This window comes from Panthera uncia, chromosome E1, assembly GCF_023721935.1.
Source record: "Panthera uncia isolate 11264 chromosome E1, Puncia_PCG_1.0, whole genome shotgun sequence".
Taxonomy (NCBI): Eukaryota; Metazoa; Chordata; class Mammalia; order Carnivora; family Felidae; genus Panthera; species Panthera uncia.
The window spans coordinates 39134152-39157899 of record NC_064814.1 but is presented as its reverse complement, the minus strand read 5'-3'; the positions used below and the strand labels follow the sequence as shown (position 1 = coordinate 39157899).

Here is a 23748-nt window from a genome sequence, read left to right as displayed (position 1 = left end):
CCACCCCGGCCCAGGCGGCCCCCGCGGACTTGGGCCCGCGTGCGGTGTCGAGGCGGGGGTCCCCGCGCGCCTCCCGCCGGCGCATGGGCCCCTCCCGCCGCCGTCCGGACCGCAGCGGCCGCGGCAGGCGGGCGGGGGGTGCTGCAGTGGAGGCGGCCGGGCTGCGGCGCGGGGGCGCAGGGGCGCGGGGCCGGGGCCAAGTCCGCGGGGGCCGCCTGGGCCGGGGTGGAGGAGCGCGGCGCCGAGCCCCGCCTGGTGCTGAGAACCATCTTGTTTTCCACGCAGATCCGAAGGGGCAGCACGCGCCCCCGGGAGCGCCCCCGCCTCCTGCCCGGGGCCGCCGCGGGCTCGCTGAGCTGTCTTCTCCCTCCGGCCGGCAGGCTGGGCGCACAGGGGCGCGGGCCCCCGCCCGGCGCGCAGCGGCACCATGGGCACGGTGCTGTCCCTGTCCCCCAGCTACCGGAAGGCCACGCTGTTTGAGGATGGCGCGGCCACGGTGGGCCACTACACGGCCGTGCAGAACAGCAAGAACGCCAAGGACAAGAACCTGAAGCGGCACTCCATCATCTCCGTGCTGCCTTGGAAGAGGATCGTGGCCGTGTCGGCCAAGAAGAAGAACTCCAAGAAGGTGCAGCCGAACAGCAGCTACCAGAACAACATCACGCACCTCAACAATGAGAACCTGAAGAAGTCGCTGTCGTGCGCCAACCTGTCCACGTTCGCCCAGCCCCCACCGGCCCAGCCGCCCGCACCCCCTGCCAGCCAGCTCTCGGGCTCCCAGACCGGGGTCTCCTCCTCGGTCAAGAAGGCCCCGCATCCTGCTCTCACCTCCGCAGGGACGCCCAAACGTGTCATCGTCCAGGCGTCCACCAGCGAGCTGCTGCGTTGCCTGGGCGAGTTTCTCTGCCGCCGGTGCTACCGCCTGAAGCACCTGTCCCCCACGGACCCTGTGCTCTGGCTGCGCAGCGTGGACCGCTCGCTGCTTCTGCAGGGCTGGCAGGACCAGGGCTTCATCACGCCGGCCAACGTGGTCTTCCTCTACATGCTCTGCAGGGACGTCATCTCCTCCGAGGTGGGCTCGGACCACGAGCTCCAGGCCATCCTGCTGACCTGCCTGTACCTCTCCTACTCCTACATGGGCAACGAGATCTCCTACCCGCTCAAGCCCTTCCTGGTGGAGAGCTGCAAGGAGGCCTTTTGGGACCGCTGCCTCTCCGTCATCAACCTCATGAGCTCCAAGATGCTGCAGATCAACGCCGACCCACACTACTTCACACAGGTGTTCTCCGACCTGAAGAATGAGAGCGGTCAGGAGGACAAGAAGCGGCTCCTCCTCGGGCTCGATCGGTGAGCCCTGTAGCCCGCATCCTGGCTCAAGGATTCAATTCATTTTTAAAAATTTATTATTAAGCAAATCAGATTTTGTGTACAGTATGTGTCTAGCAAAGCCACCGAGGGCCTGTCCCTTCCCACCTTCTCTCCTTGGGGTTTTCTTCAGCCCTGCTGAGAACTCTGGGCGCTTTTGAACTCCCGAACCTTGTGCAAAACCCAGAAGATGTATCCAGAGCCACCCAGGCCACCGACCTCTCAACTTTGGGGAATTCAAAGGACTGACCTGCCTCTGCCACCTGTGCCCTTGCTGGACCAGGGCAGGTGAGGCTGCCCGCTGCGTCTGGCAAGGGCTGGGGTGGGGGGGGGGCCTCTGGCCAGTTGGCCCAGGGAAGTTGAGAGGTCGGTGGCTGGAGGTCCTTTTCTGGCTCCTGTTTTGGGTCGTCCATTCTCCCAGAGGCTTGTGGAGCTCGCCGCCCTGACCGAGCCACGAGTGGGGTTGTGAAGGCCGGATGCCCGCCACCCGGGGACCACTCTTCAATCATGGAGAAGCCGGCCTGGTACAAAGATTGCGTCCTGTCGTTTGGCCGCACACGACCCTGGTTTGCTCTTTTTTCTTTTTTAGGGAGAAGGGCTTTCCTTTAGTGAAGACACAGAACTTGCCCCCTGGCCACCCCTTGTCCCCTGCTCCCAGCCATGTTGGTGGTGTTGGTCAATGAGCTGGTTTGACTCATGAAGTTCTTTGATTTGGGGTCCTAGCTAAAGGAGTGGGGTGGAGCTAGGGACAGTTCCTTTCCTGGGGGAATTTTTCATTTGACTAATGCAGCTTACTCACCCTGTGGCGGAGGCCAGGGCAGCTGCAGGTGCCCATTACCAACAGCCTGCCTTCCGGGCGGGTGGGGGAGTCGTGCCCGAGACCAGCCAGTGCCCATCTAAGGGCTAAGGCCTCTTGCCGGTGCATGTGACATTTTGGTCCACAGAGCTGGGGTGAGGGGGTGATGTCAGGGATCAGGGTGATGTGGTAGTGATTGCAACCCCCACCCCCTTCCCCACTCCTGTTCATTTAAAGCTGTTTCCAAACAGTTCAGTTTCTTCTGAAGACGAAGCCTTGCCCTGCAAGGCCCGATGAGACCACTGGATCTTGGAGACAATTCCAAGACGGGAGTAACGCTCCTGCTTGCTTCCGAAGCCTGCTGATTCTGCGCCTGATCATTTGCAGCTGCTGCTTGGGGTTTCCGCCTCACCCTAGCGGCTGTGAGAACACGCAATGTGTGCTTAATCAGTTTCCTTTCTGATTCTCCCAGATTTGGTGGCTTGGGACTTGGGAGAGGAGCCGGAGAAGGGAGCCAGTCTTCCTCCATGGCCCGGCACTCCGGCTTTGGGGAACAAAGAGCAACGTGAAGCCGCTCTGGAGACTTCTCTCTTCCAGTCCCAGTCCCCCCCCTTCCCCCCTCCTCCCGCCCCCGGGGAGCGCTGGCATGGGGGGGCCGGGGGAAGGCAGAGGGTCCTTTGACACAGGATTAGGTTCCAGGTGGCTGCTGGTTTCGGCACAAACACTACTGAAATTGACGCTTAACAAGAGAAAGCTGTGAAACTTGAGGCCCCGGTTTAAGAGGAGCGTTTGGTTCCCAGACCAGAGGAGGAGGGCCTGCCCCGTGCTGGGAGGGCGTTTGCTCGGCTTCGCCTTAAGGCCCACGGAGCCCTCCCGGGGCCTGCCAGATAACCTGCCGTGGAGCTGGAAGGAACCTGCGGCTGTCCGCACTGCTGGGGCAGACTGGCTGCTGCCCGGGCGGAGCCGTCGCACGGCCTGTCTGTTCAGATCCCGCCGCCACGTGCGACCTGAGGTAGGAGGCCCTCGGGGGCGGCAGGCCCTGGCGGCTTGGAAAAGGGAGGTTCGAGTGCTGGGGCTCAAGAGGAGGGGGCGCGTGTCCGTAGTCCACTCGTTGGGCGGCTGAACTTGGCCTGAAACTGTGCAGTTAAGTTGCATCCCCAGGATTCCGGTTTTGTGCGTTTCCTTCTATTTCTCCGTATTTATTTTTTTATTTCTTGGAGGAGGTGCAAATTTCAGGAGTGGTCGGGGACTTAAGGAAATAAGTCTCTGGTCCGCGCCACCCCCCCCCAGTGTGAAGCCTGCCACGTTTCTCCTCCCTGCCCTTGCGCCGGTCAGGATCGTGTGAAGGAACCCATGTACTTGAGCGTTCAGGCAGTGAACCCATTTGACATGCTGCTATGAAGACTACTTTTAGAACAACGATTAAAAAAAAAAAAAAAAACGAAAAAAAAAACTAACCTACGGAAAAAAAAAAAACAAAACCCTTTATTCTTTAATTGTTGCTTTTACAGTGATATTGTGCATGCAAACCAGGAGCATTTTGTGTCTTAAGAAAAATAATCTTAGAACAGATGGCTGTGAGCATTACACCCGTCGACAGAACAAGTCACAGGAATAATAGTTCAGGATTTGGTTTTCCTCTTTTTCTTGTAAATCTGAAGGGTTGATATATTCTTTCCATACATTATTAGAATCTAGTTTTGTTCCAAAGTTGTTAAACTTGCAATGAAAAGAAAATGTGCCATTTTTTTCCCACTCGGAATTATTCATAGCTGTATATTTGAAACTGCTAATTACGCGTGCGGTGTATGTTCTTAGTGCAATTTGTTCTGTAGTTCCTCTTTGACCAAACCGTGGGTATTGTTAACATTAATTTATATTTGTCTCATCCTGTATGTGTGTGTGTAGTGTGTTTGTAAGTATGTGTGGTTTATAATCTGACAAGGTCATGAAGCTCAGTTTGGCTGTAATTTAATTCCCCTTCCCTTATTTTTATTTATTTTTGTACTGTGCTGATTAAATAAAATGCACTGACCATCCATTACATAGGCCTCTTTTTGTGGGCATGCTATTCACGAGCGGGGGTGGTGGTGGGGGGGGCTAGTAGAAATGATTCCTCCGCTCCAAACGTAATTGGATTTGTGTTATGGGTTGGGGGGGGGGGGGGGGGGGGGGGGGTCGGGGGGGAGGGTACGGGCCCCACCAAGGGGGGGTGGGTTTGGGTGGGGGGGGGGGGGGGGGGGGGAGAGGAGGGAGGTCAGGGCTCAGGGCAAGGGCTTAACCAGTGTGTTCAAAGTTAAGGTGATTAAGAGAGAAGCACAGGTGAAGTCAACTCTGGCTTAGTCGGGCATCGGGGGCAGGAGTTGCTCCTCAGAGGCTCCCTTGGCTCTGCAGAGCTGGGTGACAGGGCCCTGCGGCCAGGGGGTTGGGGGGTGGGGAGGAGCAGGCCTAGGCGTGTCCTGGGGACATGCCTGGGGAGGGGCTGGCTAAGGCTCCCGAAGGGGCACCAGACCCAAGACCCCATTTGTGGGGCTTGGCTCTGAGGCTGCTGCTCCCACATGTCCCGGGCCAGGCTCTGCTCAGCGCCTGTCGCCGGGATGCCCGGATGCTTCCTCTCTGGCCAGCACGTGTGGAGGGGTGTCCGCGTGGCTCGGCCCTGCCAGTTTAGTTCTGTGCAGGTTTCCAAGAGTGACCAATCCAGCCCTGGGGCTCCCAGATCAGCAGCCACCATGGCCCATGATTGTGGCAAGGGTGGGGCCCCTACCGGCTATATGGCCACTGCTCTGTGCCCACTCCTGCCACCCGCCTAAGCTTCAGGGCCTAGGGCAGCATGGACTCCAGCCTCCCCAGGACCTGCACCCCGTGGTCCGGAGGTGCCCCTGGACACTAGGAAGGCATTTCCACCCAGCTTGTACCTTGAGAGCTGTCAGCTTTGTGATCGAGGCCACGGACTTTTCTCAGGGCGTCTCCCTTGGTCTGAGTCACAGAAGCTGGGCTGCACGTGCATCTCCCCCCCCCCCCCCCCCCCCCCCCCCCCCCGCCCCATGATGGTGACCGGCTGGCTTCTGGGTGTGGGGATGCTCTGCCATCTCTGCACCTAGCTCACCTGCAGCCCCTGCCCCCACTCTGTCCTGAGAGGTCCCGATGCCTCTGGCTCATTCTCCTGCCACCTCCATGGTCCCCAGCCGGCCGCTGTGGGCATCGGGAGCCCTTCCTTCACGTACGCGCTTGGACTTCAGTCACCGTGAGCCAGGTGAACTTCGAGCCTAGCGCACGGGCCTCAAAATGGTGGAACAAAATGGTTCCATTGAACTCCGCCGCCTCCTGGCCTTCCCACAGCTTTCTTCTCGCTAGCTGTTTAATATTTTTGTTCAGAAGCCTCCAGTAAATTCTCCTCCATTTTACCTTATTTGTGCCTCATGCTCCCTCCCATCCCCTGGGATAACAGCTTTTTACCAGCTGAAATGTCACAATTGTAGGTATAGTTCTCAATTACAGATAAGCAGGACACCTTTAAAAATAAGATTTAATGCTTTATTGCTCTTGACGGTAAATCAAAATATGCTCTAGAAATAAAGTTAATTTAATGGAAAATAGGAATAAACGCAGCAAACCATAAAACTGCATTTAATTAGATCAAGAGAAACACTTCATTGCATACAATCACTGTGTCCTCGGGCTCTCCCCGGGCACCCAGGAAGCATGACTGAGACCACACCCTCAGTTCCTGGTCGTTCTTTCCTCCCACGTGCTGGGATAGGACATCACAAGAAAGTGCTTGTCGACCGGCCCTTGGTGGGAGGCCCCTGCGCTGGGCCGGGGAGTCACAGGCGGCCCTGGAAGGCAGGAGGAAGGACTCCAGCCTCAGAGAAACCCTCATTGGCATGTTCCATTTCGGTGTGTCTAAAACATACCTGTGCACATATCTAGCGTAAAGCAACAGGTGTGGGGAAGTCAGTGGAAAGGAGAGGCGCCGTTCCAGTTAGGATGGTTCAACTAGTGTCAAGGTGATTGGCAAAACTCTGTTGCTAAACCAGGCTGATGGCACCTCTGTGCTGTGCAGGCAGCTGACCAGGCTTCGAGAATGAGAATGGGTGTCGGAGGACAGGATGCCAAGAGGACTTTTTGTTGCAAACTGCATAGGGTGCAGATGTTTACAGACCCTGGGAAGTCGGGGCTGGGGGCGTGTGTGCATGAGAGCAGGCTGCTGGGGCCACCTGGGGGTCAGCCAGGTGACCATGTCAGGCACAGGACGCTGTGCTCAGGCACTTGGTGTGTTTTGCAGCATGAATGTGGCAGGTCGGGAGCGTGGCGGGGTTGGAGGGGGGAAGCGGGTGGGGGGTAGGGTGCGGGCAGCGTCTGTGGCAGAAAGTGAAGAAAACAGCAGCATGTCCCTTTGACACCCTGCCGGTCTCCTCCTGAGCCGTGGGCTCACCCTCAGCGCCCTCCCCACATGGCGTGTCCCAAGTCCCTCCTTTTAAGGCTCCTGGCCTGGAGGCCTGGGCTGCCCAGAGGCTCGGGGCGGAGTCCTCAGCTGAGGCTCAGGAGCAGGGCGGTCTCAGGAAGGCATGTGAGGCGCCCGTGCTTTCGGTCGGGCATGGACCGGCAAGACGGTGGCCCTCTCCCGGCGCGAGGTCTGTGTGCCCAGCCCGGGCCCCAGCTGCGGCGGGGGGTGTATGCAGGGCAGGGTGGGCATCCTGGCCTGGCCTGCAGTGCCAGGGCCCCCCAACTCTGTTTCTGTCACTCCGCCCCTCTGGCCCCGGTCCTCATTCTCCAAGTAAGTAGGAAACAGAGGTGTGGGAAGGGGAAAACATCCCAACCCCCCCCCCCCCCCAAAGCACTCACTCCCTGGCTCCCGTGACTCCGTTTTCTTATTGGTGTTCTGACAGGAGTGTGGGCACCACAGACGCAGTACCGGATGAGCAGCCCTGCAAGCCGCACAGTGTCCGTGTGCAACCACCACGGGCCCAGGCCGTGTGGTAAAGGAAGCTGGCCTTTGGAGCACCTGCTCCCTCTCAGAGAGGTGGCCTCGGGCCCCGGGGCACCCGGCTGGACTGCCAGCTGCCAGCTCCTGGGCTGAGGGGCCGGCCCTGCAGGTGAACCTGCTCACCTGGTGGCTTTGGCTGACTGCTGGGGGAGGGGCTCCGCCGAGGAGACCTGAGCGAGGTCCCGGGGGCGGGGTGGGGGGGGTGCTGTGGTCACCTTGGGGGAAAGAGGGGTGGCAAGCTGGACTCACGGAGAGAGCAGGGCTCCATCCCCGGCCAGTCCCCCAGGGGAGCACGTTTTTGGTTGGGGACATCGCGTCCACCCCTCGCAGGCCGGGTCGCTGGTCAGCGGGTCAGGGCACACTGACCTGACCTGGCCAGGGGGCGCGGGGAGGGCAGAGGCTTCTCTGACTCCAGGCACCATCAAGTTGTCTCTGAGGGTATGAGCCCAGGGCTCTGCGGCAGGGCACCGGGGTCTTGGGTCTGTGGAGTGAGGACTGTGGAAAGTCGGGGCAGAGGAGGATGGAGACCAAAGGCAGAAAGGCAGCAAGGAGACCTCAGGGGAGGAGCCTTGGAGGAGGCAGAAGAGGGCTGGGCTCCAAGCACAGACCCTCGCGAGCTGGTTTGAAGCGGGCAACAGCGGGCAGTCAGCAATTAGACGGGGGCCTGCGATGCGGAGCGGCGGCGGGGGGGGGTGGGGGTGCTGCCTGGCTCCGCGGCCCCCGCGCCCTGGCGAGGCCTCCCCGGTGAGCGGTCAGTTCCCGGGCACGCTGAGGATGAAGCCCGAGCGGTTCTTGGTGAAGTCGGGCTCTGGCTGGTTGAGCCGCGTCTCCACGGAGACCGTGCACTTCTTCCCGTGCAGGCTGCACTGCACGGGGTTGGTGACGTTGACTTGAAGGTGGCGCTTCTCACTGGAAGAACCGAAAAGAGAAAGCCCAGACGGGCAGTTAGCAGGCAGCCGGAGTGGGGTGAGCTTCCCTGGCAACCCCTGGGGCCGGCCGATCGCTGAGCTGCTGCGGGCCTCGCGGGTGCCCTGGGGCCACGGTCCCAAGTGGTGCCCCCGGAGAGGGCGAGGGCGGCCAAGGCCGGGGCTGGGCTGTAGCCTCAGGCCAGAGCCAGCAGCCAGCAGCCATCAGGGGCCTGCTGCCCGGCTCCGCAGCACCTGGCCTGTCGGGCTGGACCGGAGCGGGGAAACGTGGTGGCACTGGGGCCGCCAAGGCTCTGGCCTCAGGCTGAGGGCCTTGTCGGGAGGGGCGTGGGGTTCTGATTCGGGACGACTGGTTGTCTTTGGTGGCAACTGGGAGGCACGTCCAGGGGTGACTGGAGGTTCTTGCCCGCACGCCCTCCCTGCCCAGAGGAATGGCTTCCAGGAGTCCCGCCCCGGCTGTGCGGAGCGGAGAGAGGCGCCTTCTGTCCATCCGCTCACTCCTGCTGGCTCAGCCCCGGCGCCCGGGCTCATGCCCCTTCAGCTGTTTTGTGCCTGAGAGATGCAAGGGGTTAAGAGGAAGGCCTGAGGCATCTGTGAGTGCTGGTCTGGTGCAGCAGGCCCCCTGGGCCCCTGCCCTTGCGCCGCGGAGGACAGACGCAGCCGAGGTGTTTCAGGCTTCCTCCCGCCCCTTTCCGGCCTGCTCTCTCACGGGGTGTGTCCCACGGGCAGACAGTGGATCAGGAAGAGACCCGAGGTTATCACTTGTGGGCATTAGGTGTCTTAATACTTAATGTCTTGCCGGCTGCAGCTAAAACCTTGGCTTAGCTATTTTTAATCAGACTTGGACATAAAAATAGAGTCCACCAGAAGCAGTGACTCAGGCATGGCTGGGTTCCTGGGGGAGTCAGGGCTGCTGTGCAGGGTCGAGGTATGGGGCCCTGAGACCCTCGTCCCGCTGTCGGGCTGGCTCAGAGCAAGCCAAGCCCCTGCGCTCAGCTCTGCCCGCAGCTGGAGATGCCTCCGGGACCCCGAGCCTGCACCTACCAGGGCTCAGTCAGCCTCCGTGTCCCTCTTGTCACCCTGCCACAGCCTCTGGGCGCCTCTGGCCGGAATCATGTCCTCTGGGGATGTCTCCCTTCTGACCCTGGCAGAGGCCTCCCCTTTGGCCTTCCCTCAGTGCAGTGCTGGGGACAGCCTCTGCCTCCCGCCTTCTGTGTCTGCGCCTCTCCTCCCCATGGTACAGCAGTGTGCACACAGTAGGTTCTAGATGCGCCTGGGGGACTCAGTCCTGGGGAAATGGCTCTAATAGGGCCACATTCCAAACACTGAGGCGGGGGATGGGACGCACCAGCCACCCCCACGTTCTTGTCTTGGTACAACTGGGACATTGCTACTTTCAATAGGGCCCTTCGGACTCCAGACCCTTCCCAGTGCCCTGAGTACAGTATCTGCAGAGAGCTTCCCCTGACTTCACTCTTCCTCCCTCTTTTGGGCTCTGGGTGTCTCCAGTATCTGCTCTGCAGTCTTGGTGCAGGGAAGAGGCCGGTGGGAAACCTAAGAGGAGCGAATGGCTACCGTGGAACGGGTCACAGGGTAGCAACGCCCGACTTCGCCTTGAAAACGGAGGCCTCGGTGCAGGGTTGCAGGACAGAGAAAACCGCAGAGAACCAGTCCTCTGATTTGCTTCTCCCCACACTGGGCGGGGCTGGGAGTTTCTGTCCTAGCCTTTCTGTGTCCCAATCGGGGAGCAGTCCCAGCAGGGGTACTGGTCTCCGCTTTTAGAATGAGAGCCCCTGGAGGGCAGGGAGGACCTGTGGGGCTCACACACCGCACTGTGTGCGCAGGGACGCTCCCCAGGTGCTGTCGGGGGACATGTACATTTGTAGCTGCACTGCCGTCGTGGGCTCACAGGGCCACCATGACGTGCGGGCTCATGTCCTCTGCTCGGCCGGCTGCTTCCTCCCAGGAACACATCTCTGCCAACCTCAGGTGCTCCTTGCAGCCTCGTGTGCTGAGCACGATTGGTTGAGATCCTTGTAGTGCTCCAGAAGGGAGGCCTGCTACTTAGCAAAGGAATATTCCGTACTGTCGCCTTAAGTGACAGTCTGTGCCTGTGCTCCTGCTCCTTCCCTTGGCATAGCGCTGAGTGGCCCTGCCCTGATTCCCAGCCTATCTTCATGGGGTGCTGAGGGGTTTTCCCAGAAGAGGGGGTGAGGGGCTACATGTAATGCTTTTTAAGTATTTATTTATTTTGCGAGAGAGAGAACAAAAGAAGGGGAGGGGCAGAGAGAGAGAGAGGAAGAGAGAATCCAAAGCAGGCTCCCCACTGTCAGCGCAGAGCCCAGTGTGGGGCCCGAACCTGTGAACCGCAAGATCATGACCTCAGCTAAAAACAAGAGTCAGACACTTAACCGACTGAGCCACCCAAGCGCCCCTACATGTGATGCTTTTAGAACAGAACAACGTTGGCTGGAGGAAGAACCAACTTTCTGGTCTCAAGAGCTGGGCTGAGCCATCATCTGCCGGTGCCGTCCACACACGGCCATCGACAGGTGACAAAGGAAGATGACGTGGTTCCTCAGTAAGTCACACATGGAATTATTACCACGTGACCCGGCGATCCCTTCCACTCCCGGAGATCTATCCGAAAGAACCGAAAGCGGATGTTCACACAACATGTACAGGAATGTTTATGACAGCATTATTTACAGTAAACAAACGGCAGGACCAATCCGAATCTCTACCAACTGATGAAGGGACAAAGTATATCCATTCGATGAAGTGTTATTCAGGAAGTACTGACACAGGCTACAACATGGATGAACCTTGAAAACATGACAAGTGAAAGAAGCCATGTAGTGTAGAATCCCACTTACAAGAAATGTACAGAATTCCCAAATCCATAGAGACAGAAACAGGAGTGGGGCAGATAGGGACTGCTTCTAGGCTTTGGGAGGATAAGAATATTCTGGAACTAGACAGTGGTAATGGTTGCACAGCACTGTGGATGTGCTGAATGTGACTAATGGTAAATTTATGTGTCTTTTACAACAATAAAAAAAAAGGGGGGGGGATGGATCTAAAGGAAACCTAAGAACTTGCCTTCAAACCATGTTTTCTTTTCTCATTTCAAGCTCAACTGAAATGGTTTTAAGACCAGCAAGGGGGTGCTTGTGCCTGTGCTGGAGACAGGACAGTAGCTGGGTACAAGCGGCAGACAGGAAGTGGACATTCCGGAAGGGTCATCTGACCTCTCTTGCTGGAGCTTCCCCACATCGGAGATCTTCATAAAGCTCGAACACCTTCTTCATTTTGTAGAGAAAGGAGAGCAGATTTAATAGGTGGGGGCAGGGTATCTCCCCCTGATGGCACGCCAAGCCAATGACAGCTGCCGTTGGAGGCTGGCTGCAAGGGGGAGGGGTTTTTTTCCTCCCCATCTTCTGTTACAGGATTTAATGGCTCAGCAAACTCTGGAATTCGGGGACTTTCATCTTGTTTCATCTGTTCTAAGCCATCACTGCCGGCAAATGGCCTTTATCAAATTACGTTCCTTCGTTTTGCACCTAGACTCCCGTCCTCATGAGAGAAATCTGTGGATAAATGCAAGACCCGATCCATGGGAGCCCCCAAGTGAGCCCTGTATTTTTTGTAGGGCCTGCACAGAGCAGGGCAACAAAAGTCGCCCCGGGAGCTGTACCGGCCCAGAAAATGTCTCCTCTCGTCCAGCCCCGCTCGGCTGGGACGTGGAGACGCCCACCCACTGGTCTGCTCCGATGCCCCCCAGGACTCGCAGAAGCGAACGGCCCAGCTTCTCTTCTCGGTGGTGTTGCTGGCATCCCCCGCTGGAGTAGTGGTGACCCTGTTCTGCTAAATGCACTTTGAAGGGAAATGGAACGGGAGAGGGGGGCAGGGCAGGACACTGCCTGTGAACGCGTCCTCTGGGGGCTGGTGAGGTGTTCCCGAGAATGTGAGGCTAATGCTACGCGCTCCCATGTTTGCTCACAGGACGTGGCGGGAAGAAGCTCGCCTGGCACCGAGCACAGGCAGGTTGTAAACGGACGCTTCTCAAAGTCATCAGAGGTGTAGCAAGCGTGCCGTGACGGGCCCCAGGGTCCCCGGGTCAGGCCATTCTCTGTTTGGGCACCAGCCAGGTGCAAACGTGGAGGCTCGGGCGCTCGCGGGGGCAATGACACGGAAGGGGCATCTGGAACTCATGTGTGTAGCTGCGTCACTTCAGGAAGCAAGGCCCGCTGCTTGTGTCAGACCACAGAGGGCTAGGAAGTGCTACTTCTTTTTCAAAACCCGGCTTTAGGAAGTCCTACTTCTGTTTTTGCCGGGGCCGAATGGCTCCTTGGACTGCGGTCACTTCTAAAGCGACTCTAACGGTCCAGCGCCATGCGGTCCTGAGAGTGGGGGTGTCCCATCTCCTGGTCTACCGAGTCCCGTTTGAGTTTGCCTCTGGTGAGGTATGGGGTCACCACTTCTTTGTGGAAGATAAAACTCCCCTTGTCATCGCGTGGCTCTCCGCAGGCAGCTTGTCCCAAGGCCCCCCGCCCCTCCCCAGCCTGGCGCCCGCCTCCACAGCACTGAACCGGTGGGCAGAAACCCACGTGCCCTACTTGTGGCCCTGCCTCTGCTCTCTCTGCCCTGGCCACCATCACCCTTTTTAAAAAAAAAATTTTTTTTTTAATGTTTATTTCTGAGACAGAGACAGAGCACGAGCGGGGGAGGGGCAGAGAGAGAGGGGGAGACAGAATCTAAAGCAGACTCCAAGCCCTGAGCTGTCAGCACAGAGCCCAACTCGGGGCTCGAACCCATGAACCACGAGATCATGACCTGAGCCGGTCAGATGCTTAACCGACCGAGCCACCCAGGTGCCCCAAGGCACTCCCATTCTTGACGGGGTGACAGGCACACACGAACACCCTGTGATTCTCATGGGATGCATGCAGGAGGGCCACGTGGTGACATCAGACTGGCACCTCAGAAGAAGGGGGACTCCTGCAGGAGCAAACTTACTCCTTAAGTATTGTTTTATCTTTAGTCCCTTTATCTCAGACATTATCCCACGGTAGTGTCACCCATGCCTGTGGTTTCAATGACAGTTACCCAGTCAGCGTCCCCAGCCTAGCATGAGGTCCAAGCACATATCTGCGGCCACCTGCTAGACAAACGCCCTGAGCTGCACCAACAGCTGGGTCTTCCTGTGTCCAACACTGAGCTATCGTCTTGGACCCTTCCCCCAAACTGATCCCCTCCTCTTGTCACACCCACAACTGCAAGAGTGGTCATCATCTACCTGGTCATGAGACCCGCAAGCCGGGAGTCAGCCTGGATCCCTCCTCTCCCTCTGCTGACCACAGCCAGTCACCACGCTCTGTTCACCGAGCTTTCTCGGTTTCTCTCCACTGCCACCATCCCAGCCCAGGACTCAGCCCTGCTGAAGCCTCCTGATGGATTCCTCTGCCTTCGGTTTGCCCCACACCCCACTTCAAACCTGTCCTCCACCTTGCCCTCAGACCTATCTCCTCAAGGCACAAAAGGAGCCCGTTACTCCCCTGCTGAAACCCCTTCAGTCATTCCCCAGAGCTTTTGAGAACTGCCCGCCCCCGCCCCGGGCTGAGCCGAGTGTCCCCTGTGTCCACTGCTCTCTTGTGGCTCCGAGTGTGCAACGGTGCTGTGCTGGTTCCAGCAGCACGATCGGAGCTCGCAATGGCCCTGATGCTTACCAGGGTCTAGAAACGTGAACGAAGTTCCACCGAAAGAATATTTAAAATCAAAGTGGAGGCTGAAAGAAGGAAAGGATGACCTCCAGGAGCTGGAAGGAAGGAGGGGACAGGAGGCCACTGTGAGAGGGAGGGTCCTGCAGATGCCAAGGTGGGGACATGCTGGCTTGAGCAGGAGACCTGCCCACGCGGGCCACATGGGAGGGGAACTGGGTCTGAGGTCTGGAATGAGGCTGAGCCCTTGCAGGCTGCCGGATCCAGAAAAAGGTCACTCGAGCCTACCTTCTAGCCTGGCAAAGTGGGAAGACACACAGTTTTCCAGTAAAGACTGGAACCCTCAAGGTGTCTTCACTAAACCTCTTGAAAAGCAAACCCCACTGCAGATCACCAAAGGCAACGAACAAACCTTCAGAACTCCCACAGGGAAAAGACACATTCCTTGCAAAGGTACAGACCTTTTCATCAAATGTGAGAAAATAATGAAAACACAGACTCTTCCAAGTGTTTAAGGAAAATAACCACCAACCTAGAATCATTGAGCAGGAGGGCAAAAACAAAGACTTTCTCAGACACCAAGGTAAATTTAAACAAGCATTCACTGTATGCATGTATGTATGAATAAATAAATACGACTAACTTTGGGGGTTCAACCCAACACTGATCTAAAGTCCTGGAAGACAACAACATGAGAGATGGGGTGATGGTCCAAGGGAGGCATTTGGAGGGCCTTCGTCATCTGGGAGGAGGGTAGGGACGCTGATGAACTTTAGATTTCCTAAGACCTGCACGGGTGTGAAGAAAACTAATGGTAAACAAGAACGTTCGACGGAAACATGCAACTCTGGAAGAAGTGGAAGGAAGGGGGAGAGAAACTCTGCCTCATCTAATGCAAGGCAGAAAACAGGAACCAAAGCAGCCAAGAAGCAACATGGGAACAAGAAATCACTAGCGTGGATGTGCACACCGAGGCGTGTGAACCCGTTACAAGGGACTTCTCGCATTTAATTTAGAAATGCAGCTACCTGCTATTTGCAAGATACCCATCTAAATCATCATGACAAAGAAAACTTAAATGAAACCAGACACGAGGCAAATACGAATCACAAGAAGGTTGGCAAAAGACGCTGCCGGGAACGAACTCGTTAGGTAATTGTTTTCTAAAAAAAAAATTTTTTTTAGTGTTTATTTATTTTTGAGACAGAGAGAGACAGAGCATGAACGGGGGAGGGCCAGAGAGAGAGGGAGACAGAGAATCTGAAGCAGGCTCCAGGCTCCGAGCTGTCAGCACAGAGCCCGATGCGGGGCTTGAACTCACAGACCGTGAGATCATGACGTGAGCTGAAGTCGGACGCTCAACAGACTGAGCCACCCAGGCGCCCCAATAATTGTTTTCTTTATCAGGGAGTAGTTCAGCAGGACGGTTGTCATGATATATCTGCCATCATAGAAAATGATCTTAATGTGCTTTCCTAAAACACAGATCAGCAGACGATATTAAAAGAACATAGATTTGGGGCCCCTGGGTGGCTCAGTTGCTCAAGAGTCCGACTCTTGATTTTGGCTCAGGTCACGATCTCACGGTTCGTGGGGTCGGGCTCTGTGTCGGGCTCTGCACTGGTGGTGCGGAGCCTGCTTGGGATTCTCTCTCCCTCTCTCTCTGCCCCTCCCCTGCTCACATTCTCATTCTCTCTCTCTGTCAAAATAAACTTAAAAAAAAAAAACTTTAACCAAAGAACATAGACTTGAACCCAATTAATAAGCTTGGGTGGGGGCACCTGGGTGGCTCATTTGGTCAGGCGGCCGACTTCAGCTCAGGTCATGATCTCATGGTCTGTGAGTTTAAGCCCTGCATCAGGCTCAGAGCCTGGAACCTGCTTAGGATTCTCCGTCTCCCTCTCTCTCTCTGTCCCTTCCACGCTTGTGCTCTCTCTCTCAAAATTAAATAAATAAAAAAAGTAATTTAAAAACAAGCCTGTGTGTATGTGTGTATTCACTATGCTCAGCAATCGGACACACATTAGAGAAGCGACACTGGGCACGCAGATCAGGTACTAGACCACAGAAGGAGTGCGGTAAATACCTAAGAATTACCATCAGACAGAAATTACCTTCTGACTATACTATAATAAAAATAAAGGTGAATACAGGCATACCTCGGAGACCCCGCAGGTTTGGTTGTAGACCCCATGATAAAGCAGGTCCCTGAATCTTTTGATTTCTCAGTGCGTGTAAAAGTTAAGTTTACACTATGCTGTAGTCTACTAAAGTGTGTAATAAATAGCATTATGTCTAAAAAAAATGTACATACCTGATTTAAAAAAATACTTTATTGCTACAAAAATGCTAACCCTATGTGAGCTTTCAGTGAGTCACAATGTTTTCGCTGGTGGAGGGTCTTGCACAGTGTTGACGGCTGCTGACCGATCAGGGGGCCGGGTGCGAAGCCGGGGTGGCCGTGGCGGTTTCTCAAGATAAGTCAATGAAGTCCGACTCTTCCTTTCACGAACAATTTCTCCGTAGCACGTGATACTGTTCAATAGCATTTTACCCGCAGTAGGACTTCCCTCAAAATTGGAGTCAGGCCTCTGGAACCCTGCTGCTGCTTTATCAACTAGGTGTATGTCATATTCTAGATCCTCTGTTGTCATGTTGATGTCTTTGCTGGGAGTAGGTTCTGGCTCAAGAAACCACTTTCTTGGCTCAGCCGTAAGCAGCAGCTCCCCATCCGTTCCAGGTTCCTCGTGAGATGGCAGCCCTTCAGCCCCACCCTCAGGCTCCACTTCTGACTTTCATCCTCCCGCTATCGTACCACATCTCCACTGAAGTCTTGAACCCCTCAAGGTCCTCCAGGAGGGTTAGAATCAACTTCTCCCAAGTTCCTGTGAACATTCATATTCTGACGTTCCCATGAATCACAGATGTTCCTAATGGCATCTAGAACGGTGAATCCTTTCTAGAAGGTTTTCAATTTACTTTGCCCAGATCCCTCAGAGGAATCACTATCTGTGGCAGCCATAGCCTTACAAAATGTATTTCTGAAATAAGACTTGAGAGTTGAAATTGCTCCTTGACCCGTCTCCATCGGCACTCTTGGGTCACCGGGTGCTTTGTCAGGGAGCAGTCCTGTTTTGAAAGGAATCTTTTTCAGAGCACTAGGTCTGAAAAGTGGGCTTAAACTATTCAGTACGCCATGTTGTAAACAGATGACTGTCATTGGGGCTTTGTTGTTCCATCTGTAGAGCACCGACAGAGCAGATTTAGCATAATTCTTAGGTGCCCTAGGATTTTCAAAAGGGTCAACCAGCATTGGCTTCAACTTACAGTCACCAGCTGCTTTAGCCTCTAAGAAGAGAGTCAGCCTGTCCTTTGAAGCTTTGAAGCCAAGCATTGACTTCTACCTACGAAAGCCCCAGATGCATCTCCTTCCAAGAGAAGGCTATTGCACTTACACTGAAAATCTGTTTACTGCAGCCGCCTTCCAGAATGATCTTAGCTGGACCTTCTGGAGAACTTGCTGTAGCTTCTCCATCAGCACCTGCTTCACCTTGCACTTGTGTGTTACAGACATGGCTTCTTTCCCTAAACCTCATGAAGTAACTTCTCCGCCAGCTTCAAACTTTTCTTCTGCAGCGTCCTCACCTTCGTCAACCTTCACAGAACTGAAGAACCTTAGGGCCTTGCTCTGGATTAGGCTTTGGCCCAAAGGAATGTGGTGGCTGGTTTGATCTTCTCTCTGGACCACTCAGACTTTCTCCAAATCAGTGATTGGCTGTTTTGATTTCCTTCCTTCCTTCCTTCCTTCCTTCCTTCCTTCCTTCCTTCCTCCTTTCCTTTCCTTTCCTTTCCTTTCCTTTCCTTTCCTTCCTCTCCTCCTTTCCTTTCCTTCCTTTTTTTCTCTCTTTCTCCCTCTCTTTCTTTCAAGTTTATTTATTATAAGAGAGAGACAGTGTGAGTGGGAAGTGGCAGAGAGTGAGGGGGAGAGAGAGAATCTCAAGCAGGCTCCACACTGTCTGACGTAGGGCTCAAACTCACAAACCATGAGCTCATGACCTGAGCTGAAACTGAGAATCAAATGCTTAATTGAGCCACCCAGGTGCCCCTGGCTGTTTCGCTTTCTTACCATCCATGTGATCACTGGAGGAGCACTTCTAATTTCCTTCAAGCACTCTTCCTTTGCATTCACACTTTGGCTATTTGGTGAAAGAGGCCTAGCTCCAGGCCTGTCTCAGCTTTCTACAGGACTTCCTCACTAAGCTTGATCGCCTCTAGCTTCCGATTTACACGGAGAGACGGGTGACACTTCCTTTCACCCGAACGCTTAGAGGCCACCATAGGGTCACTAACTGCCCTAATTTCAATATCGTTGTGTCTCAGGGAATTGGGAGGCTGGGGGAAAGGATGAGAGAGACGTGGGGCGGGGGTGGGGACAGAACGCACACATCTACTTATGAAATCACCATCTTATATGGGGCACAGTTCTGGGCACCCCATCACAATTAGAGTAGTAACATCACACAGATCACCACATCCAATACAATAATCATGACAACATCTGAGATAGCGGGAAAATTCCCAAAACGTGAGAGATACAAAGTGAGCAAGTGCTGTAGGAGAAACAGTGCCAACAGACTTGCTTGATGCCAGGTGGCCACAAACCTTCAGTTTGTAAAGAAGGCGCTAGCTGTGACGGGTAGTACAGTGAAGCCCGATAAAATGAGGTATCCCTGTGTACGTGCTTCCAAGGATTCTTAATTTTTTTTTTAATGTTTATTTCGGGGGGGGGAGGGGCAGAGAGAGAGGGAAACACAGAATCCCAAACAGGCTCCAGGCTCGGAGCTGTCAGCCCAGAGCCCGACGCGGGGCTCGAACTCACGGACCGCGAGACCGTGACCTGAGCCGAGGTCGGACCCTCAACCGACTGAGCCACCCAGGCGCCCCTCCGAGAATTCGGATTACACTTCTCGATCTTTGATCTGTGAAGCACAGCAAAGGGACACACCATGAAGCAAGGCGTGCCTGGATAATAATAATAGAACGATAGCAGAAAAGCATATGGTACATGCCTCGCAAATACCGGTTTGTGAGATCCTCGTGAGAGCATGTGGTAAGTTCCATTTTCGGAAGAGGAAATAAGGCCTGAAGAGGCTAAGTACGTGCCAAGGTCACACGGCACAGCCAGAATTTGAACCCAGGCAACGAGGCTAGAGTCCAAGCCTTAAGCTCTGTGCATCCTGCCACTAAAATAGTCATTGGACTTTGTTAGCTACTCTGCCTCTTTACTACGTGCTCTGAGCACAGCAGAAGTGTTTTTCATTGCCCCATTGAGAGCTCCTAGCGCAGCGTCTAATACAAAATAGGAGTCGCATAAAAGTCTAGAGAAAGATTTTTTTTTTTTTTTTTTTAAAGACATGACTGAGAAAGTCGCGGGGATTCACTGTGACATACGACACCAACCGGAAGACCCGAGGCCAGCCTGGTGCATCTTCAAAGCAGTGTTGCTGAGAGGTGAGTCCGTCAGGCTTTCGGGCACAGGGGCCCCTGGCACCTCACTCTGAGCGAGGGTCTGTTTACGGGGAGAGGCCTAGTAAGAGGCACCAGGCATGCTCACGGGGATGCTCTTTGGAGAAGGATCCCTTTGCAAAGTGAATCATGGCCTCGCTTGGTGAATCCAAGCTTTCCCATGGTAGGCGCTCCTGTCCCTCTGCTAAGGAAATAAAAACACATGGTAGGATGGCAAACATGTGGACTGATGGGTTCCGGAAACAAAAATACGTAAACACACACGTGGTGACTAAGGCTGGTATTACGTAGCAGCATGCCTCGTGCGGTCGTAAAACGGTCTTGAATTGGGGGAGCGGAGGCTGAAAATCACGCGTTCATCGAGAACCTGCCATGTACGAGGCAGTGTATTAAACATTTTGCCATTTTCAGTGCCTCTTTCAATGCTTCCCCAAACCTTACGAGGCGCTGAGATCATGCCTGTGCTGTAGACGGGGACAGAGAAGCTGTCAAGGTCAAGGATTCCCTGCGGTGCAAAGTGCTGAGGCCACCCACCCCTAGGCCCAGGGGGTCCACTGAGCCCCCATCTGTTCAGTCCCACACGGAGGCGCTCCTCTGGCTCTCGTGCCGGCCACCAGCTCCGCGGCGCGGGGTTCCTTAATCCTTGGTGCTCGTGAGTCAGATTCGAAAGCATTTGTCATCTGCTGTGAGGACGCCGAGGTTTGGACTTTCTTGCCTACGACCGCGACCCCCTTTTACCACTTGTGTGTTTCTCTTTCTGGGCATTTCCTTCTTCGGCCCCTGGCCCGAAGGCGGTTGATGTTGCCAGGCCTGGCTGATTCCAGGCTGCCAAAGAATGGGGGCTCTGTCCCGGCGCTTGGAGAGTTTGTGCACGGTTTTGACTATTCCCTGGTGCGTGCTGGTGTCCCCGAGGAGGACGCCGGCAGGTTGCTGTCCCCTGTGTGTGGGCAGCCTTGCCCTGGCGAGGTGGGGCAGGGCCCGGCCTCCGCGTGCCGGGGACCGCCGCTCGCTCTGTGATTTGTCTCCCCCTCCCGCCGTCGGAGACCAAGGTGGGGAGAATGTTGCATTCTGCTTTATTTATACATTTGGAATCTGGACTCTTTCTTTAAAGGCTGCGTTCCTCTGTCCCTCCCCAAATGCCCAAATTGGTGCTTTACGCGAGGGATAATGAAACCTCTGAAAACCGAACTGTAAGAACAAAACCATACCCTCAGCTCCCTCAAATATACGAGGGAAGAACAACAAACAAGTAACAAAACACAACACTGCCAAACCAAACAAAAAGCCTACCACAAAACAAATGGGCCCGCGGCTGTGACCACAGCTATAGCTCAGGCTGGGTCAGGGGGACACCCAGGCCATGTGGCATCACCTCTGACAAGAGGACGGTGCCTCTGGAGGCTCTGGAGCCTTTGGGGGACATCTGTGTGAAAGCTCCACTTTCCTGCCTCTCTCTTCCACCTCCCCCTTCCTCTCTCCCTCTCTCCCCCTTCAACTTCTCGTCTTGTGCTTGTGCTCTAAGGGGCTTTATTTTACCAAAAAAATATCTGTTTGAGAGTTGTTGTTTTTTTTTTTTAACATCTTTGCTGTTTCCTGCTTACATCTCTACTTCTCCTATCTTGACACTTCTGTTACAGCACTGCCAAAGTTAGCACCATCTGTGAACACTGGTGTTTATTTTCTCCTCACATCATTAATGAAGGTGCTAAATACGACTGGACTGAACACGCACCAGGACCCACATCTTCTTCTGAACAGATGCGCGTTAGTGGCTTGTCAGGAACACCATCCTATATTTGCCTATTCAACTCCCCATCATTAAGAGGCATTTGGGTTTCTGTTTGTGTGTGTCCCCGGGCCGCTCTACAGAGGGGCTAACAGGATCGCAGTCCCCGCTCTGAGAACTGAGCACTGAGGGGGGTTACACACTGGGGGCGTACATACTAAAAGAGAGTCGTGAAAAGAATGTATACATAAGATTAGTTATTTTCACTGGGTTGGGACTTATAGGATAGCATTAAAAAATATTTATTTTTGGTACAATACAGCGGGAGGGGCAGAGAGAGGGGGACAGAGGATCTGAAGCGGGTTCTGTGCTGACAGGCTGACAGCAGTGAGGCTGACGCGGGGCTCAAACTCACGAACTGTGAGATCCTGACCTGAGCTGAAGTTGGATGCTCAACTGACTGAACCACCCAGGTGCCCCTCTTTTTTTTTATTTCTTTATTTTTTAAGGATGGCATTTTAAAAAATATTTTTTAATGTTTATTTACTTTTGAGAGACAGAGATCGAGTACGAGTGGAGGAGGACACAGAATCCGAAGCAGGCTCCAGGGGCTCAAACTCCCACACCGTGAGATCATGACCTGAGCTGAAGTCGGATGCTTAACCGACTGAGCCACTCATACGCCCCAAAGGATGGCATTTTTGAACAGTGTTAGGAACCAAGAAAAATCCAGGGGCTCCTAGGTGGCTCGGTTAAGCGTCTGACTCTTGATTTTGGCTCAGGTCAGGATCTCATGGTTTGTGGTTCAAGCCCTGCATCGGGCTCTTGTGCTGACAGTGCGGAGCCTGCTTGGGTTCTCTCTCTTCTTCTCTCTCCGCCCCTCCCCCGCTCACTCTCTCTCTCAAAATAAATGAACTTACAAAAAACGTTTATTCACAGGCTCAGGAATTTGTCAGCATTGTCTTGAAACACGTTCTACATCAAACATCTGTGTCTAAGGCTCTGGGCTGCAAGATCAATAATAAAACAGCTCTGTTCTGAAGGAGCTCCAGCCCCTGGAGGGAGGCAGACTTAAACAGCTACTCTATAAGGCACTTGGGCTGGCACCATGAGGTCTAGAGTGCGTTCAGGAAGCTCAGAGTGGAGGGAAGTGCCCACCACCAGGCAGATGTGGAGGCTTTTGTCGAGAGGGGCAGCCTCTTGGGCTGTGTGGCCCATGGCTCTGCTAGGCAGATACACTGAACAAACTGGGCTCTCCATGACGACAGGCTCCCAGTGAGCCCAGTGGGCTCGCCCAGCATAGTCAGTGTCTCTCCTTCCTTTGATAACATCCCCCTTGCTCTCATTGTGCCTCCTTCCTGAGGCCTACCTGGGCTTCCCCAGCCCACAGAGATCTCTAGAACCCTACAGACAGGAGGCAATGAACTGCCCCTCGGAGGGTGAGGAGGACTTAGAGATGACCCTGAAGCTTGACCTAAAAGTGAAATTTAGAGAGTGTGCAGAAAATGGCAAGCATGGGACTGGAGTTCAGGATTGAAGTGTGTTTGGGAGAGGATGGTGAGAGCCGAGGCCAGCCAGATAGGCTGGGGTGGAAGATGAGCAAGGAGTTGAGGCTTAAATTTGTAGGCAATGGGGACATCCTTAAGGGATCTCAGGAAGGGAAGATAGATAATACTTTGTCTTCTTCTGTGCACATACCATGATCTGAAACTGACTTGTTTGATTGGCTTGCTCACTGTCTGTCTTCCTATGGCTCCCACCCCCTTCCCAAAAGTAAACTTCATGGGAGTGGAACCTTCTCCATATCCCCTGTGCTTGAAAGAGTGGCTGGCATACAGTAGGTGCTTAATAAAAAGCTAATCTGTAAAATTGATAGAGAGGAAGCAGGTATGTGGATGAGAGATTGATGTGGGCATTTTCAGGCTGGAAGACCAGTTAGGAAACTGCCAATCAAGGGAGTAAGGACTGTGGTCAGTAAGAAGGCAAAGCTGAGTTAAGTCTGAGATGCATCAGGGTAAGAATCTGGTGACTGACTAATGTAGGTGGGGAAAGGGAGTCTGCCAATGTTCCTAGCTCTTCAGCTTGGGTGAGGGAAGAGAGAGAATGAGTTTGGTTTTGGCCAGTGTGGAGTTGAACTTCCTCTGGAAAATCATCCAAAGGGTTTCACTACACATGATGTATGATGTCGACTCAGGGGTACACAACTCATTGCTCTCCTTTTCTTAAGAGAAACACATGAGCCAGTAAGGCAGGTCATGTATCACAACTGTTTCACAAAACCTACTTTGTTCACGCATGCTATTACAATATGATTGTGGTGCTGTGTTCTATTAGGCAAATAAGCCTAGAATTTGGAAATGCACTGTTAACCGTGGCAAGCACAGCAGCCTGTCTGAGCAACTGTGCCTTCTGCAACCTGGCTGCCATTCTCCCCCATTCCGAGCCCCTTAGTATTTCAAATTCCCTGTTAAATGTTACCGTTTTTTCTTTTTTTTTTTACACTTTCCCCACCATTCCTTCCAGCAATCTTTATCTGAAAGTACCCAAACTTTTAAAGCAGTATTTCTAGGAGCGATAGTACACATTATAAAGGAAATAACAAAGAGAAAAATGAAAAGAAATCTTGGCTTTGCAAACAGAAGGTCACATTCTCTAAAACTGTGGTGCCCTACAGGAATTTGGAAACTGGTCAGTGTCCCATG

At 54.3% G+C, this 23748-nt stretch overlaps 2 protein-coding genes and 1 long non-coding RNA gene across 5 annotated transcripts in view; 2 read left to right on the top strand and 1 right to left on the bottom strand.

Annotated features, from left to right (window-relative positions):
- Window positions 1-136: 136 nt before the first annotated feature.
- Window positions 137-4205, top strand: CDK5R1 (cyclin dependent kinase 5 regulatory subunit 1). 2 transcript variants are annotated; one of them, XM_049636656.1, is made up of 2 exons: window positions 137-1347; window positions 1499-4205. In XM_049636656.1, the coding sequence occupies exons 1-2, from the start codon at window positions 428-430 to the stop codon at window positions 1524-1526; spliced, it is 948 nt and encodes a 315-aa protein (XP_049492613.1). In that variant the 5' UTR covers window positions 137-427; the 3' UTR covers window positions 1527-4205. The 2 variants fall into 2 exon arrangements, with proteins under 2 accessions (XP_049492613.1, XP_049492614.1); XM_049636657.1 differs by having other exon boundaries at window positions 138-4205.
- A 1566-nt stretch (window positions 4206-5771) lies between these two features.
- Window positions 5772-23748, bottom strand: part of MYO1D (myosin ID) — a 355990-nt gene continuing 338013 nt past the window's right edge. The window contains exon 22 of the mRNA XM_049636655.1: window positions 5772-8057. Within this exon, the coding sequence (XP_049492612.1) occupies window positions 7901-8057 (157 nt within the window). The 3' untranslated portion in view covers window positions 5772-7900. The remainder of the gene's footprint in view (window positions 8058-23748) is intronic.
- LOC125926820 (uncharacterized) overlaps window positions 14384-23748 on the top strand; it is a 36681-nt gene continuing 27316 nt past the window's right edge. For both annotated transcript variants that reach the window (XR_007459179.1, XR_007459178.1), the window contains exons 1-2: window positions 14384-14946; window positions 19207-19305. This is a non-coding gene — a long non-coding RNA (uncharacterized LOC125926820). The remainder of the gene's footprint in view (window positions 14947-19206; window positions 19306-23748) is intronic.

Excerpts from the sequence above, each read along its gene's own strand:
- CDK5R1 (XM_049636656.1), top strand. The coding sequence starts at position 428 with ATGGGCACGGTGCTGTCCCTGTCCCCCAGCTACCGGAAGGCCACGCTG. Across the intron at positions 1,348-1,498 it reads CTCCTCCTCGGGCTCGATCG|CCCTGCTGAGAACTCTGGGC; the intron begins GTGAGCCCTGTA and ends GGTTTTCTTCAG.